This window comes from Elgaria multicarinata, chromosome 5, assembly GCF_023053635.1.
Source record: "Elgaria multicarinata webbii isolate HBS135686 ecotype San Diego chromosome 5, rElgMul1.1.pri, whole genome shotgun sequence".
Taxonomy (NCBI): domain Eukaryota; kingdom Metazoa; phylum Chordata; class Lepidosauria; order Squamata; family Anguidae; genus Elgaria; species Elgaria multicarinata.
The window spans coordinates 75,711,586-75,729,739 of NC_086175.1; the positions used below are offsets into that span (position 1 = coordinate 75,711,586).

The 18,154-nt window shown below is 40.0% G+C and overlaps 1 protein-coding gene across 6 annotated transcripts in view; it reads left to right on the forward strand.

The window, feature by feature from the left end:
• Positions 1-18,154, forward strand: part of TIAM1 (TIAM Rac1 associated GEF 1) — a 246,848-nt gene that overhangs the window by 174,383 nt on the left and 54,311 nt on the right. For all 6 annotated transcript variants that reach the window (XM_063126710.1, XM_063126705.1, XM_063126704.1 and 3 more), the window contains 4 exons: positions 3,135-3,305; positions 8,923-9,027; positions 11,503-11,584; positions 17,519-17,605. In XM_063126710.1, coding sequence (XP_062982780.1) covers positions 3,135-3,305; positions 8,923-9,027; positions 11,503-11,584; positions 17,519-17,605 — 445 coding nt within the window. The remainder of the gene's footprint in view (positions 1-3,134; positions 3,306-8,922; positions 9,028-11,502; positions 11,585-17,518; positions 17,606-18,154) is intronic.

Consider the following 18,154-nt stretch of genomic DNA (forward strand, 5'->3'; position numbering starts at 1 on the left):
GATGTCCAGCTGTATCAGCTTTATTTCTGAAGAGTATCTTATGACTACCTCTTATAAGAAGATCTAGCTAGGAATTAATTTGTAATAATTACAATTCTGCTCTTAAAACCCATGTTGACACCTACATCTAAAAACATGAGGCTAGAATTCTCCCAGAATATATAAGAATATCGTCATTGTCCTGCTAGATGAGTCCAAAGTTCCATCTAAACCAGAATTTAAACAGAGCTTTCTAATGATCATCCCACCCTCCACTCCAGTCAGATTGACAGAAAGCTATAGCATTTTTTTTCCCATTTGCCCGGGTTTGCCCTCTTTATTTTGTTCATAACTTCCATTTTAAAAATAAATGAATATTCATTTATTTGTAACTTTTATATACCGTTGAATATAATACAATCTCTCAGCGATTCACATTAAAATACAGTATTAAAATGCAGCGTTAAAACACAGCACTACAACACAGCATAAAAGCACTTCCAACTACAGCTCTGGCGTGGGCTGGTCCATGAAGTCACGAAGAGTCAGAAGCGACTGAACGAATAAACAACAAAATGGAGCAGCATAATTAATTTACTTATGGCCTGGGGAAAGCCTAGGTGAACAAGTGCGTTTTCAGAAGGCATTTAAAAGATGCCACGTTGCCTGTCTCCCAAACTAAATGAAAGAGGGTTTTTTTCAGATGGTGGGTGCCGCTACAGAGAAGGCACTTCATGATTATATTCTGTTCATTTTGGAATGACCAGCAAGACCTCCTCTGCTGACCTTAAAGGTTGCTCGGGTGTTTATAAAAGAAGCCGTTCCCGGTCCCAAGTTGTTTAGGGCTTTATATGACAGTAACATAACCTTGTGCATGGCACAGTAGCTAATAGGCCCTTGACTCTTCTATTTATCCAGCTTTCCTTTGGTCATTTCAGTTCAGTGTAGTTTGATTGTTTGTAACTCTTGGTCATCACAATATGACAGAGAAAAAATATCCAATATATTAGAAAAGTGTTTTAAAAAGGACAAACTAGGCATAGATCAAAGAAAATGATCCTAATAAATTTAAGCTAAAGATTTTGGACATTTCTTTGTACCTCTTCTTACTACTGTTATATATTTTACTGAAGCTCCTTTTTTATTTATTTTTAAACAAAACAAAGCAGAACAGCCATCCTCCTCCCAGCTCCTAGAAGGCATCTGCAGAGAGCTGAAAATAAGAGTGTTGCATTTATTTTCTGACATTTAGCATTTAGATTTGTTCAGAGAGTCAAGAAACAGAACATGGAAGAAAAAATTAAAGAGGAAGTACTGGGGAAGCTGGACTCTGTGTTTACTGTGTGCAAATCTCTATAGAGCTGTAGCTCTTGGAAGCTTTCCTGCCTCTTTGCTGAGCATACTAGAACTCTGCTGGGTGTCAATAGTGTCTTTCTGTATCCTGTAATGTGAATCCTACGTCACAACACTAAGGGTGTAATCCTGATTGCCCTTATGCTGGGAAAACGAAGCGTGGAGGGTTCCTTTTAGAGGCAAGCATAGCCCTCTTTCACCATCCTACCTTGATGCCTGGCCACCGCATGTACTCCGTCATGGTGTGAGGCTTCACGTCAAGGTCTTTTCCTACACAGCATAGTGAAGCATTCATCAACTTTCTCACCAGGCCACCACCTGTGACTTTATTCCTGCTTCTGCCAGAATTAGCTTGAATTTTTTTACTTTGAGCTGGTATTAGATTTTCACAATCGCCAAATATTTTGCTTTTTTAGCACTAACACTATTACAGAAGATAGATTGTATGTAATGGTGATCAGTAAACAGAAATTGAACATTTCGGTTTTATATAGGAAAGGACTTCACATAGACCTCTGTTAATTTAAGGTAATGAGGACAGATAAGTACTAAGGCCTTAGCTAGACCAGGCTATATCCCAGGGTGAAACCTGGGATCATCCCTGTGGGTCCACATGACGCACAGGGGATCCCGGGATCAGGGAGGGATCATCCCTCCCTTGCCCCGGGATATAGGCCTACCTTTTGGGTCCGCTTTTTCCGTGGTCCTGGGCTGAGCCCGAGACCGTGGAACGTCTAGCCCGTTTCCGCGGTTTGACCCTGCTCCGCGCGATTACTTGTGTGGTGCTGGGAGCTGTGCCCATCGGGGTTAGGGTGGGGGGAGTGGGGAAACCAAATTAAGTTTTGAAAACCACTAACCTTCAGTGCACGAGTGTTCATGCGCTGCTGTCGCTTTAAAAATAAAAAATGGTGGGCGCAATGGCTCTCTTCCTGAGGTTGTCACGCCTCACGTGTTAAAGGGGGTTGAGATCTCACATTAATCCCAACACGAGATCTCCCCTCCTCTCTCCCGGAACAAAAGGTAGGTCTAGCTAAGGCCTGAATCACAATTACAATTGTATCCTGTCTCTCTGTTAAGTCCCTAAAGAAAACTGGGCTATGAAACACTTTATGTCCTGGCCCACGGGCATATTTTTAATCGAGCAAATGGGCGTTTAAGAGTTTGATGGCGTTTAAAACCAATGGGAATTTCATACATCTATCACTTGCTAGAAATGTTATCCGTAAGGGTAAGCTACAAAAACAAAGACAATTTGAAATGAATGTTGCAGGTTGCTATCAGGCAGTTACAATCCTAGTTCAACCAATTCCATAGTGACTTTGTCACCTTCATTTCTTTCTATTGTATTAGTAGAAGTCCATAACAGCTTTAATTTGAGAACAAGGGTATCTCTTTGTTTGATTTATGTCGCCTCCCGGTCTTCTTTCTGCATCATTGCTTCTGATCCTAAGTTGTACGAGCAGGCCCATGTGTACAAGGAGTTCCAGGCAGGCTGGCTTCCCCATTGACTGCACATGGGTAATGGGGAACCAAGCATGGAATTGTCGCTTACCAGAATGAATGACCCTTTGCCAGAGTGAAGGAGGTTGGCAATTGGGGGACCACCTGACAATTGTCAGGGGTTTTGAATTCAACATTTAGAGCAGCCAGTTGCCCATCCATAATATACTGCTTTAATTTTGTGATTTAATTGGATAGAAAACAATGGCATGTTTTATGTTCCCATATTTCCAGTTATCTGATACATGGATGGGTTGTATTTGACCACAAGTGTTTTTTAACCATTGTATTTTTCTGTTCAGAGAGAAAAAGAAGTGACGCTAACTACCGTCCATCCCCATAATCCTGACTCTGACATCTGGGTTCATGAGTATTTCACACCGTCGTGGTACTGCCTGCCAAATAACCAATCTGCTTTGACTGTTGTCCATCCAGGAGATACAACCAGGGATGTCCTGGAAATGATTTGTAAGGTAAAAAAGAGATTTTATGGCAAAGGCTTTTTTGGATTATATGATTATTTGAAATTGTGATGATAGATACTTTCTTCCAGCTTGAAAGCATTCCAACTAAAGCCAGCGGTCCTGTGGTTTAACTTGACCTAAAAAGAAAAATTGCGCAAAGATGCAAAACAATGAACTTCCCACATTTGAACTTTCCATATTGGAATGATCCATAATCTGTGAAAACTATGTTGTGTGCAAGTGTGAGAAAAGCTGCTTGTCTTCACACTTCCTGAAAATCATGGGTTTTTAGCACTTATTTGTGGGGTTTGAATGTATTCTTCGGTTAATCAGTTCAACACTAGTTTTAATAGAATGATTAATAATTCCATATAATACTGAGGGTATTAAGAATGGTAATTTGAACATATTCTTAAAAGGCATAAATATAGAGGGAAACAGAGACACTTTTCAGATGTTCCATTGGCCCACCATTCTGCATGTGTTGAGCTGCCCCTTCCATTTAAGAAATGGAACTCCTATGTTTAACCGTGGGTTAAACATAGTGTCCAGGTTCGCACATCATGGAGCAGCCTCCAGTTGGGCTGATCGGAGGTTCATGACTCCAGAAAATTGTGGGTTAATTAACCCATAATTTGCTGCCTTTACATGCAAACTGAGTCAATGGCATAATCCATTGGAAAACTGGGCAACCTTTATTGAAATGAATCTGCACCAGAGCATGTTGCACCTCAATTTTAAATAGTTTTATCCTCCATTTAATAGTTACCTCAGTGCCCATGCCCATAGCTAGCTGTACTCCTTCAAGCTGTTTCAGATACTACATTTCTGTATTTGTAGATGCAGGAAATACCTGTATTTGTAGATGCAGGAAAATAATTCTCCTGCAGCCCAATTAGCAGAATTTGCACAAAACAAGGCAGAATCAGAAACCAGCTTCAAACCCTGGCTATAGACTCTGTTTTGTTAGGGGAGTTACAAATCAGAAGTTCCAGTCTGGATGAATCACTAACCATTTTCCTTCTGGTGTGTTTCTGGTTACTGTAGCCACTCCCACTGGTGGTGGGATCCAAGTAGGAGTTGCTTGTGAACAATTTTGTGCTATCACTGGCACACATAGGCCATGACTAGACCAGGCCTATGTCCCGGGATCATCCCTTTGCATGCAAATGACACACGGGATCCCGGGAGCAGGCAGGGACAACCCCTCCATTCGCCTGGGATAATCCTTAGGTCTAGCTAAGGCATGGTTCACCTATTTTTTTTAATTTGTTTTCTCTGTATCAGTTTCTACACATCAACAAACTTCTTTCAAATGCCACACCTTTTAAAATAGAGTTTGGTAGCTCAGTCAGGCTGAACAGAATATTGACAGAAGAACTCGGATGTATTGCTGATATCATATGTGTGTGTGCGAGCACTATTGCACTGTTGTCAGCATGAGACTCCGTATGTGTCAAAAACAGTTTGGGATTATCGGATGTGTTTTTAGGATTCACACTGTTTACTAATGTCATGCAGACATGGCCTTGCATCTGCAAACATATAATATGTGGAACCTCCCCAAGTACTGTGACTTTACAGTGATAACATATTTTGGATTTCCAGCCTTAGATTGAAATGAAAGGAGGGGTCATTGTAGAACTTTAAATTAGTGTAATAGAATGCTCACCGTTTCTGGATTGTTGTGCAAAAAAGAAAACAGTCTCAAAGTTAATTTTCAAACAAAGATAACTATTTGCTTGGTTACAACAAATATAAGTAAGAATTGGTTTTCCAATTTGTATTGTTGGATTCCTTAAGTGTGAGAAAGGACTAAGTTTTAAAATACATGCATTTACAGTTGCAAACAAAAAAAGTAATGGATGTATAATTATAAACTACAATACATGAAAAAACCATTGTAATCCATCCCAAATAATACCTTCTAACCAACTAAATTGAAACACTAAAAGCCATTTGCATGATACTTCTAATGTGTTACATTTAAATGATGCCTCTAGATATACAATGTTTGCTTTTAAAAAAAGAGCCCAGAATTGCATACAAGGTGTGAAGAAAAGCATTTGTTATGGGTAATTATATATTGTATTCACTGGCAAATGAATTTCTATAGAATGATGTTCTTGGGAAGAAAACGTCTCATTGTAACCAAGGTCAGATGACGTTTTTAAAAGGCATACAATAGGCAAAAATTATGAAATGTTCTTAGTAATAGTTTTATATTCAGGGCTTTTTCATCAGCAATAAGCCAGATTCTCAGCTGATAGTGCTGTGTCCCTTTTAGTTTACATTTCATGAAGAGAAATTCCTAAGTGCACATTCTGCTTCTTTTCAGGGCTTGAGCAATAAACATATTAGGCCACAGTTGGGAAAGTCATTGTATTCACTTCAAGCACTCGGGATAAACTGATTTGTGGTTCAGGCTATGAATCTTTCTCTTCCTTTCTGAATTATCAGTGTAGGAAAATACTGATGGTTACATTCTTTTCTGTAACATCTAATAATGAATCTTTCTCTTCTGTCTCTTGCATTCAGCTCATTCTTTTTCCTTTAATTCTCTGATCCACATCATTTCACATCAGTTTGCCATCTGCCATCTGAGAACCAGTCGAGTTCTGGTATAGTAAACATTTCAAGCTCTACATTTCATGTAAACCTCTTCATGCTCTAGATGTTGTTGTTAAGACTCCACATGTTGTAAATGTTGCATGCAGAAGGCCCCAGATTCAATCCCTGGCATTTCTAGGTAGGCCTGGAAAAGACCCCTGTCTGAAATTCTGGACTCTGCTGCCAGTCAGTGTAGGTCACGAGTGGGCGGAGGAGGTCTGGGGACTCTGCATGAAGTCCACAGAATGTGGCCCATCGAGGGGGAGCAAAAACTACCCTTCGGTGGACCATACACTGTGGGGACCCACACAGTCCATGGGTCCCCCCCCAAAAAAAAGAAGTAAAGAAATCTTTGGTTTGCCACTGAAATTCAGCTGCAAAGTATTCCATAGTGCTATAGAATGCTACAAAGATTAAATTAAGCTGCCATTTCCCCCCATAATATATATTGTGCAAGTTGGCAGGGGCAACACCAGGGTAGGGTTTGCATGGAGAACATAGGCCACATGATCCCCGTCCCCTGGTGTAGACAGTAGTGAGCTAGATGGACCATTGGACCCTAAGGCAACTTCCTATGTTGGTCTCTGGGTAATCTCTAACAATGAACTTGCTGTTTTTGAAACATAGGAAGAAAATATTCTAGTTATACTAATCTTGGTTGTTAGGGCCTCAGGGAAGAGCTTACTGATAACCTGACTCTTCCAGAGGTCTGCCTCGTACCGGAAGAACGTTTCCTGCAGGAGAAAGTCTAACAATGGCTGTTCATCAGCATACAGCCCTCAGTATTTGTGGTTAGCCTGATGCTGCCTGGACTCTAGTCTAGTCTGTGGGTTCTCAGTCTAATGTGTCAGCCTTAATCTTTCTGACATGCCTCTCAGTCACCGTTTCCTCGGCCCCAACAGCTCTGAAGCTGAAAGGGCTGCGGAACGTACAGGAGGTTTCCACTGATCAGTCACTGACAGAAAGAGGCTGTTGGAAAGAGGCTAGTGGGTCATCTGTTCCATTCACGTGACATTTATTTCCCTGTTCTTGTGCTGGCTTGTCAAGTTTCATTTTTAAACATCTCTCAAAGGATAGGCTTTTCCATATCTTTTGTTCACTGATACGTGCTGTAGCTAACCTGGTTTCAAATTCCATCAGTGCTAAAGGTAGTTTGAATTTGGCTGGACTCATTTTGGGAAGGGGAGGGACATTTGTAAATTTAAACAACAGCAGCAGCAGCAGACAGGGTGACATCCACTGTAACTTCCATTTACTTAGCAGGACTTCCCCTTTCCCTGATTCCTCCCCTGCCAAGCCTCTGTAGAGGTTCCCCTAATCTGTAAGGTGGGGGGAGGAATTTGTTCCACCACTGTTGTCGGCCCCACAGGTAAACAATCACAGTTGGACACAACCCAGAGCTATCTGGCTACTAAGAAAGATTGTGCTAATATACATTTATGGAGAGTGAGATTGTCTCCAGAACAGATTTATATGTGATAGGCCACGATGGGACTGATTTTAACTCCATGTCATAAGCATTGCTGTTAGCTGATGTGGCTCAGAGTAGAATTTGCCACAGGCCTGAGACAAGTAACGATTGCCCTCAGGTGTATGAATGAATGACAGCACTCATTTGCTCACCCTTCCCCTCCTGGATGCTATTATGACCTTTCCCCAGAAGCAAGAGCATTGTAGGACTAGTGAGGGGTGCGTGTATTGGGGTGGGGGGAGTTGTCTCATGTCCTTTTAATCCTGAGAAAAATGCAGCCCTGCAATTCCTGTTGTACTGTCTCCAACCACTGGAAGAACATCACATTACTACCTTAGCTGCTTCTCTTAGCCTTAAAATCCAGAAGAAGTGGCCAGGTTAGCTCCTTTTTAGTACTGAAATTTCCACTGCACTGCTGCTGTGGTTTTAACCTGGTGTGAAGAAGAGTGGGGGCATTTAGTCTTTAATAGCTTTCTGCTGCAATCCTATGCATGTTTAAACAGGAAAAAGTCCTAAAACTCACAGCATTCCCCAGCACCATGGCTGGCTGGGGAATACTGGGAGTTGTAGGACATTTTTCTGTAGGATTGTGCCCTTATTGGACCAGGGTTTTAGGGAAGGAATAGCACCACAGTCCCTTTTCCCAGTTGGAGGTAGGAAGGGGAAATAGGCAAGTGGGCAAGCAGCCAGCAAGCAATGGGGCAACTAAGCAAGTTGGCTTTCATTTATTGCATTCAGGGCAGATGTAGACCCATACACCATACAATTTTGGGTTTGCTATTGTCCTTTTAGAACTGCGAGAAGAAGCTGCACTTGTTGGACTTGGTTTGGGGATTCTTTGGCTGTTTGGGCATTTCTAAAGTAATTCTAAAATGGCACTTCTAGCCTAATTAAATAAACAATAATAATTGGAACAGAAGGTGGAAGTCCAAATGCTATGACCTGCAGCTAATTATAACTAACTGTTTTTAATGATGCAAATCATTTCAGTTGGAAGATGATTTGGCATGCACATCAATTGTGGTTTGTTTTGGGATAATACCGAATAATGCATGGAATTTTAGAGGCTGGTGTAACTTTTTTTAAAATTCACAATTAGCAAGTATTTGATGGCAAACTGGCAAGATTCAGAAACAAATTAGTCTCTTACTGTATGTAGTTTTAGAAAGTTTTATTGGTGGTTTTATATGAAGACGATGTCATTTGCTTTACCCTTTCGTATAATAAAATTAATTTTTTCTCTGCAGTAGCCATATTTTCAACCTCATGTTAGGCGAGCAGAGCTGAGCATCAGCAGTGCTTCCACTCCAAGTAGTACTGCTATTTTTGCAATATCAGGAAGGAGTTACATGAGCATTTCTCTGCTGTGTGGTGAAGAAAGTATTTTTCAGAGTTTGTTTAGACAATATCTTTTAAAACTATGTTTTAAGAATAGAAGACCTTCCCTTCAGTTTACAGGGACATCTTTCATCAAAAGAAAATGGTTACTGGTATTCATATCTATCTCTTGCAGTTAATCTCCCCCATCAATCCCTTTTCTTTTAGGCACATCAGCTGGATTACTCAGCTCACTATCTGCGGCTTAAGTTCCTGACAGGAAACCAAATGCAAACCTACATACCAAAGCCAGAAGAGGATATTTATGAATTGGTAATTCTTACTCTTCAACAATAATCTATGTACCTGTGTTGTAAATGTGGGAGGAAAAAAGAAAGAAAAAGTTCTGTTAACTTGTCCCTTAAATCATTAATTGAAAGCTTTTGACATTCAAAGATATAAAAAACTTTGCACCAAGTGTCTGTGTGTGTAAGTGTGTGTAAGAAAGCCTTCCTCAGAGGAGTTCTCCCCCATCCCTTTATCCTCACAACAGCACTGTGAATTAGAGTAGTTTGTGACTGACCCAAGGTCACACAGTGATCTTCATTGCTGAGTGATGATTTGAACACAGTCTCTTGCTTGTTGCCCAAGGGTGCATAACCTTTTCAGCCCTGAGGATTGCATATATTTTTGGCTTGGGAGTTAGATCACACACACACACACACACACAGACAGACAGAGCTATATCCTGGCAATTCTGATACAGATTGTTTCTCCCCTCATTGCTAGTAGCAGCAGTGAATAAGCAATTTATATGAGAAAATTTGGGGGTGGGAATTTGTTGTGGAGCGCAATTAAGGCGGGGGGCTGCATGCACTCCTGCTCTAACTAAGGCTGTGTACCGCTTCGGATCCAAATTCCAAGTGGAAGTGGTCCGAAGCGGGGCGAATTGACCCGAATCACTTTGGTTTACAGACCGCACACTTCCTCACTGGGCCACCATGTTGCAAATAAATGATGGCTTAGATATTTCTGTATATATAATGTTGCAGAAATGTTATATATAATGTTGCAGAAATATTTCCACAATACTTCCGGTAGCAGTTGGACAGGAGGAGGCTGAGAGAAAGCTCCCCTCTCTTCCTCCTATTCCATCTACTGTAGCTGCTGTTGGATGTCTTAGTAATTTGGATGCCCAAAGCTCAGTTTGGGTCCTGATCTGAAGCAGGTCAGATCAGGTCCGAATCAGGTGGATCAGGGCCAATTCAGAAGCTCCAAATAGGCCCCTGAAACTGGTTGTGGGGTGGGTGGGTGTCCATGCACAGCCCTAGTTCTAATCACTACAATACACTGACTTTAGTCATTCACACTTAAGCAGGAAGACAAAACTCCTTCTTCATGATTAGGATCTATTAAAGGAGGGAAGGAAAATAGCTGGATGAAAAGAATGGTGTGGGCTGAGGAAGCATCATAGTAGAAGCTTAAATGGGTAATGATAGAAGGAGAAAGGCAAAAATAGATCTTGAACATTCAGGATGGAAAAGGAAATTAAGGCCTGGAAAGTGACGTTTTGGACTCTAACATTTGGTATAAATTTATGCTTGGGAAGATGATAATATTCTTTTACATGTTTAAACAATCCATGGCTCTTTGAAACACTGGGTTTTGAGAAGTTGGGTTGGGAAACGTGCAACGTTCGAAAATACTAGCATACTCTGAACAGCTTCTTGCCGCTCGTTTTGTGCTGGTTCGTGTTTGTGATTGCTGCTCATTTTGTGTGAATTGAGCAGCAATTGAATGGGAGATTTGCATACATTTCTCAAAATTTGTGCAAAGTTCCTCCATGGGATAAAGCAAAGCTGATTCAGTCTACTGGGAAAATTTGTGGAAATCAAACTGGGAATTGGGAATGAGACAAACATGAGCACATGTATGAAAATTTCGGAATATTTTCAGCAGGAACATGTTTACACTTGTGTTCGGGGCTTCAAAGGGGGCATGCTTACGTGTTTTGCAAGCAAAACCAAAATTCTCATACATCCCTAAGAAATATGCGTGGGAAAGACAGTAAACGCTGACCCCTAGTGGAGATGACAGGGACCACTACTGAAGAATACTTTAGATGAATGTACTTCAGTCAGTAAACTTAGTATATTGCTGCCATGGGGGGAATTCTTTGTGGGTTCCCACCTCCCCCCCTTTTTTTTTTACAGAAGTGAGGGATAACATAAATAACATAACAGTAAATAATTAGGCTAATGATGGAAGTGAAATCTCCCTTAATATATCCTGAAGTATCTCTCCACAGGACTCAGCCATCCTGTTTTAGTAGATATAGCCAGGCTGCAATTGTTTTTAGGCAGTGATTTCTACAAAGCTTATATGTGCTCTTGGCCTTTCAGGGAGAGTGCAACCTCATTTAAGACCAGTTGTAAACCTCTATCCAGAATAGTTGATTCCCCTTCCCATAATGTTTTGTTCGGATGAGGAAAATTAACAGAGATCCCTGTTGGGTGCCTTCTGGCATAGGGCAATTTTACTCATTTGCCCCGGCTGACAAAGAGGAAGGAGCAGGGAGGGAATGGACAAAGAAAGGCATCAATGACGTCCTGAACTAGTGTTCAATTTGGTGGTGTTATCTGCAAGTTCACTTCAGATATATGCCATGTATTCACAGTGCTGTAACCCTTCTTTTTATATTATCTCTGTCTTCCCCCTAAATTCAAAAGAATAACTGTGTGTGGGGTTGGGGAGTCACAAGGTATTTCTGTGTAACAGACTGTTTTTACTTTTTTCTTGGCTTTTCAGTTATATAAAGAAATTGAAATCTGTGAGAAAATTACACAGCAAATTCAGATTGAAAAATCTGACACGCTATCTGATAACTATGGTGAGTTTTTTTATATACTATTTTTACTTATTCTATATCAAATAATTTCTCCTTAGAAATATGCTCTAGAATAGTTCTTCAGATAATTTATTGAATAAACTTACCTGGGCTCAGATCGTAGCGCTCTCCTTCTCAAGTGGACAATTTCAGGACTAGCTGTCCCTTCTGGTGACAGAGTATGTGTGTGAATATTAAGCATGCTTATAAAACATGGCAAATCCGGGGTGGGTGGGGTGGGGAGGGGATTACTGCCACACCTGAAGCACTGAGCTAAATTTGCCAGTTGGACGGTATACAAATCTGGTAAACAGATTTGTTTTCATGGGGTTTTATTTTCAGTGCAAAACTTCCTTTTCGAGGGATGGGCCTGGCTGAAAAACCTGTTGCAAAAATTTGCTTTTACCCTGAACAATACACAGTGAGGGAGGGATGACTCTGCATTGCTGAGCATGAAAAGTGGTCTTTTGCAAGGGGATGGCTTGGCTTTTGGCCAAAGCTTTGCACCCTCTCAAACACCCAGTTCACACAATAACCATGCCTTAAACTAGGGCTCAAATTCTGGCATTGAGTTTCTGAGGTTTGGTAACCTGCATATTGTTGATGAAGGCTGCCTGTGTTCCTTTTATTAAAACAGCATACATATATTGTTATAAGCTTTCCCTTTCCTTATAATGTTAGAAAATAATTGCAACCATGGGATTAAAAACATATTCATATATAAGCTTTGCACTGTTTACCACCTTAGGTCCGGGGATTTATATATAATTTTAAATACTATTATAAAAGTTGTAGACATCAGTTGAAATGCTGTTTCTATTTTTTAAAAAAACTATTTGAAAGTAACATTTCTGTGACCTTCTAGATAAATGTCACCAAAAACAGCAGTAAATCTTCCACAGAATGGGATGGAGCTACTGCTGTATCCTTGCTTATCATTAAGGGCTGTAACTGTTTTATGCACTTTTTGTACAACTTTGATAATTTTAGTCTATATGGTTAATTTAAAAATAATGCACAGCATCCAATTAAATTCACATATATGTCAGCCATGATAGTGTATACTCCTTATCCATAGTATATATCTATATGAAGAGGCCTCTCAGAGACTGATGTTATTCACAAGCCCCTGCAATTCTCCTCCTTCATCCTGGGGATATTTGTGGGCATGATTCTAGACTTGGCTTAGAGAGTTGGTTTATTGGTCGTTCTGACTTTGGCAGTGGGTTGGATCTAGAGTTGCCCCTTCTTCAGTTCACAGGGGGTAACTGGGAACCACACATTCCTTCCTAGTGGAGGAAGAGTGTGAGCCAATGCTTTTCTCCTCTTCCCCTTCCAACCTCCAGTGCCATGTCCCATGCTGTTCTGCAGGCTTGTGGGATCCTCAGAATGGGAAGGTGCCATTGGGGGGCTGCCGGTGGAAGAGAGAATAAGAAAAAATCCCGACCTGCCGCCCCTTCAATGCCAATAAAACACTGCTGAGTTTAGATCCCCCCAGTTCATGAGTCACACGTAATTGCGTGATTCAATAATTTTAACTGATCTGCCTTTCAGTTACTTTTGTGTTCAACTATTAATTGATTCAGCTCAACAATACTGAAATGAGTATGAAATTCCTCGCAGTATTTATTTATTACATTTCTATGCTGCCCAAAGATCTTTTAATAAATGAAAGAGCTCTTTTAATAAATAAAAACTCTCTTGTCATTATATAAAAAAGCACCATCTTTAATATTTTCCTCTTTCATTCTGAACTACAGAATCAGGCCAGAACAAAACAACCTACACAAAACACAAATGTGTTCCTACTGAATAGAATTAGCCTGCGTCTTACATTTACAGCTTGCTGTCCTGCATGTGTAGTTATATGTTGGTCAGGGAAACTCATTAGCAGGTCATTTAGGGTGTAATCCTATTGATGTTTAGACAGAAAAAAGGCCTACAGTTCCCAGAATCCCTCCAGGCTGTCTGGGGCATATTGAAATTGTAGGATTTTTCTCTGTCTAAAAACGTATACGATTGCGCCCTAAGTAATTTATTTTCCCCAAAGTACTATTTTTTAAAACAAACAAACAAACAAAACACACACACATATGTATGGCTCTGTATGTATATGTGAAGTACCTTGAAGGAATGATCCATAATCCATGGAAGAGGAATTTCTCAAAAATATAATGAGGCAAAATAATATCTATCTTAAACAAAATACATTTTAAATAAGCATGTAAGGGTGTCGTCCTATGGGATGTGGTCTCGGTACTAGTAAGTCTCCGTCGTGTATCTGATGCAGAGCCAGGAGGCAACTTGCACCTCCTGCTCTGCATTTTAGCCACACAGGCAATTTCGCCCAACTAGCAGAGGCTTTGGGGGAGGAGGCTGGGGATACCTTGTAGCCCCACGACCCCAGTCTCCTCTCCTCCCCACCCCTGGGAATGCCTGCTTTTTCCGATCTCCACACTTCCCATTGCTGGACTTCACTATCTCCAAGTGAGGAGAGGTAGCTGGTGTGGTTCTCTCCACATCAGCTATGTCGGGGTCAGGGCTGGAAGTGTGGCTCCTGGCTCCCAGCTTGGAGACCTGTCTACGAGCTCAGAGCCAGGAAACTGAACAATCCTATATTCCTTCCAGATGCTGGCTAGGGGACATAGGATTGCTCCCTAAGGAAATAAAAGAATGTGAAATTTCATGTACCATTATTTCTTAAAACAAGAAAGAGAGGAGGAGAAAGTGCCATTGTTCAGGTGGACGTCTGCTCATGTAACATTACACTGTGCCCTAGATTTCTTATTTCTCCAAATGTTAATATCAACTTTTGCCATGTCTTTCATTCAAAATTTTAATTTGAAGAGACTTGAAATAAAAAATATGTAATTTCGGTAAGATCATCTTTCCTGCCCATAAATTGAACTTCAATTGTTCTATTAAGGTCATGAAATCTTTATATAAAGCTCATAATTATTCATGTAAAGATCCTTGTAAAAGAGATCCCTAGATACCTTATTATCCCAACAGTAATCAATACTGTTCTTTAATGAGCCTTCATGTTACCATTTATATTTAAATGTCATTATTTTATCTTTAAGTTATATCTTGCTAAACGTCTAAAAGCTTTTTATCTAGTTCTTTCAAAGAGAGATTGTTGGGTTTGTCATGGTCAAAGCGATGTCATCTACATTTTATTTATGGATCTTCAGCCTTTGACTCCACTTAAATTTTTATCATTTCAAATTCTAATTGCCAATGGTTCCAAAGCCATTAGAAATAACATAGCAGACAAGGGACAACCTTGCTTTGCACCTTTAGTTAGCCCAAAGGCAGAAGAAATATAGCCATTAGTAACTATTATGGCCTGAGGCTTTGTATATATACTTTGAATCCATGACCTAAATATTGGACCAACGTTAAGAGCCTCAACAAGTTCAAATAAGAAAGACCACTTGATGTTATCAAATACTTTCTTTGTGTTGAGAAAATGAAAAAAACTTTTTTTATGGAGATTAACCCTATCATACAAACTTATTTTAGTAACTTAAACCATAGGCCTATTCCTTAAGCCTGATAGATATTCATATTAGGAGGAAATCTTAAAGGGGGGGAATCTAACCCATTTTAGATGGTGCAAGTAGACTAGACTGAGGATTGTTCCAAACAACTAAGGGTGCAATCCTGTGTATGTTTAGGCAGAAAAAAGCCTTACAATTCGCAGCATGACTGGGTGGCGAATGCTGGGAGTTGTAGGACTTTTCCCCCTTTGTATCTAAATATACATAAGATTACACCCAAGTGTTTGTGGTGATATCATAATGGATTGGCTGCATCTACCTGGGAAGTTGGTCATTTATCATGACAAAATGAATTGGCAAAGATAGGAATTCTGTAAGATCTAACATTTTTATCCCTTCCCCTTTCCAATGATATTAGGGGTGTTGTACATGATTGAACCTCCCACTTTCCCCCTCACAGAAACCATTTATATACACTGATTGGATTTGCTTGTTTGTGCTTTTTTGCATCTTGTTTTCTTCTCTTATATGGGGCAGCCCTCCTTCTGATAACCCTTATTGCATTGAGAATGGCCTTACCATGCTGTCACATGATGATGTGCTCACTCCTCTCTCAAACACTCTATACAGTCCAGTTCCTTCCTGTATTTCCTTCTCTATGGTAATCATACTTGGTCATAAGGTCCAAACTGGGCAAGAAATGGTTACCTCTAACCATAATTTGCTTCCAAGCTAGAACTGGAAATCATGACTTGAAGTGGGATTCTGATTCTGGTTTGGAGGCAAACTGTAGTTAATGTTAAAAATAGTTTGCCCAAATCAGGCCATATAGACAACTGTAGTTAGCATGGACCAGAAAGGAATCAAAGTCCATGATTGGGTGAAGGAGCACACATGCACTGAATATGTTCCTGGCAAACCCAACCTGGCTCATCCATGACATTTGAACAGAACCTGTGATACCAAAGACATAGTAATGTTGACTTAATTGTGTGTCTGCTTGCTACAGCTTTCTAGGTGGATGTAGTACTGTTTGGTTAGATGTAGTAAACACCAAGTACTGGTCAGCTGAAACCACCCAATTTTTGCCTTAAGATTCATTTAATAAATTCTTTGTCATCGTTGTGACCCAAATACCTTTTTCTGGAGCCGTAATAATTCAACTGATTCTTTTTCCTGTCAAGTTTCAGTTTAGGCAGCCCTCTTCATAGTGGAGATATTATCTGAGACTCACAGATTGGCTTTGTTTATATTCGGAGATGCATTGTCAGCAATTAGATTTCTGAATTTAGGGGTGAACAGTGATATTCAACCACTACCCTGTTCGCCTTCTCCCCCTTTTTAAAAAAGCAATGAATGGGCATCTCTTTCAATCTACAAAATTACTTTGAAGGCAAGTTGGTTGAGAATCAGTTCCTATCACATCTGCTTCCATGTAGCTGATGGGCAATTCTGTGTTAAATCTATTTCTCCCATGAGGGTTGTAAATATTTTGCTTAATAAACAAAAAGACAAGCTGCTCCCTACATGTCCCTAGGAAGCCATAGAATTTCAGAGCAGCAAATGCCCCATTTTGGAGAAGTCTTGGTAATAAATAATGCATGATAGTTAACATGTATTTACATCCTGCACACTCGAGAGTGGATGATATAAACTGAATCCACCTTGAAACAAGACAAAGGCAAATGCAGACATCAAGTATGATACACACTTTTAATTCAAGGTTTTGGCAGTTATTCCCTCCCAACCCTACCCACCCCGAATATTTTTTGGGGGGGGCATTTATAACTTAACCATAAAAATGTGCAGTGAATTGTAATTTAGAAGATAGTGTTTTTGAAGGCAGAAAAAGGGAAGAACACTTTATAATCCTACACTTAAAAGATTTTTAAAAAGGATTTTTTAAAAATAGACTGCTCAGGGCCAAACTAAACATTTGTTAAAAGAAGCACAATGCAGCTATGTGTGCCAGCTTTCTCTGCTTTCCTGCAAGCACGTGTGACCGTGGGTTGGATTGGGACCAAGGCACTCTGAGAGAGGACATGCTTTATCTCTTGGTATTGTAGTATTCATTGTAATGGACGCATCTTACTGCAAATGAGAGCCATGTGTTACTTAATATATTCAGCTTTTTCTGGGTATGCCAAGGTTGAGGAGGCTGACTCATATGTAGAGAGAACAGAACCATAAAATTTGACCCTAAACAAGAAACAATGAAACTTCGGTGGTTTGGGGAAGAGATAATCCTGATTTGGAGAGCTACTTGCATGAATAACGTACATATCGTCCATGTGAATATGGTGTATTTGGGGGGGGGGCAAGAAAATTGTTTTACTTGGCTAGAATAGTGTGCTTAGCTTTAGATAATTGAACGAATCTTGTTTGCAAAATTAAATCAAAAGATGCTAAATTTTGTTGCTGGATATTTTAACAGGATTTTCTCTGTCTTCTGTTGAAGAAGAGGGGATTCGGCGGCTCCATGTGAACAGTGTCAGAGAGACGGGCCTGGCTTTTAGAAAGGGTATGTTACTAGGGGATGTTGTTTTCCTCTTTAAAAGTTAGGATAGCTTTGCTGGAATCAAACAAAATTAGTCCCTTCCTCTGTGTGCTATCCAAGGTTATACCATCTCTCTCTTGTACCTTTTGAAAAATAATTTGTGGGAATGGCTACAAAAATCAATACAGCTGCAGTTTCTGTCAAGTTATTTTACTCTTCAAACAATTCCTTCAAGGTTTTGTAAAGTTATTCTAAAGCTGGTAACAAGATAATGTTGACAGGCAACTGTACAGCCTTAGCACTGAAAGCTTATAGCTTTATTGTTTCTCAGTATCTCCTAATTTTTCTCTTAAATCAACATGTAACAAAACTATCCTAGCTTTCGTAAATGCAAGAAATAATCCCAGAAAAAAAGTTGGGGTAGGTAAATTGTCTGATGGTTACTTATCTTGCTCACTTAATGCCTGTCGTTAGGGATGATTCAGAATAAATATGACCATTGCACCTTAAAAGTGTTTGACAGAAACCATATTGAATTCTACCATTAAAATCTGTGCAAACTATTCAGTCATA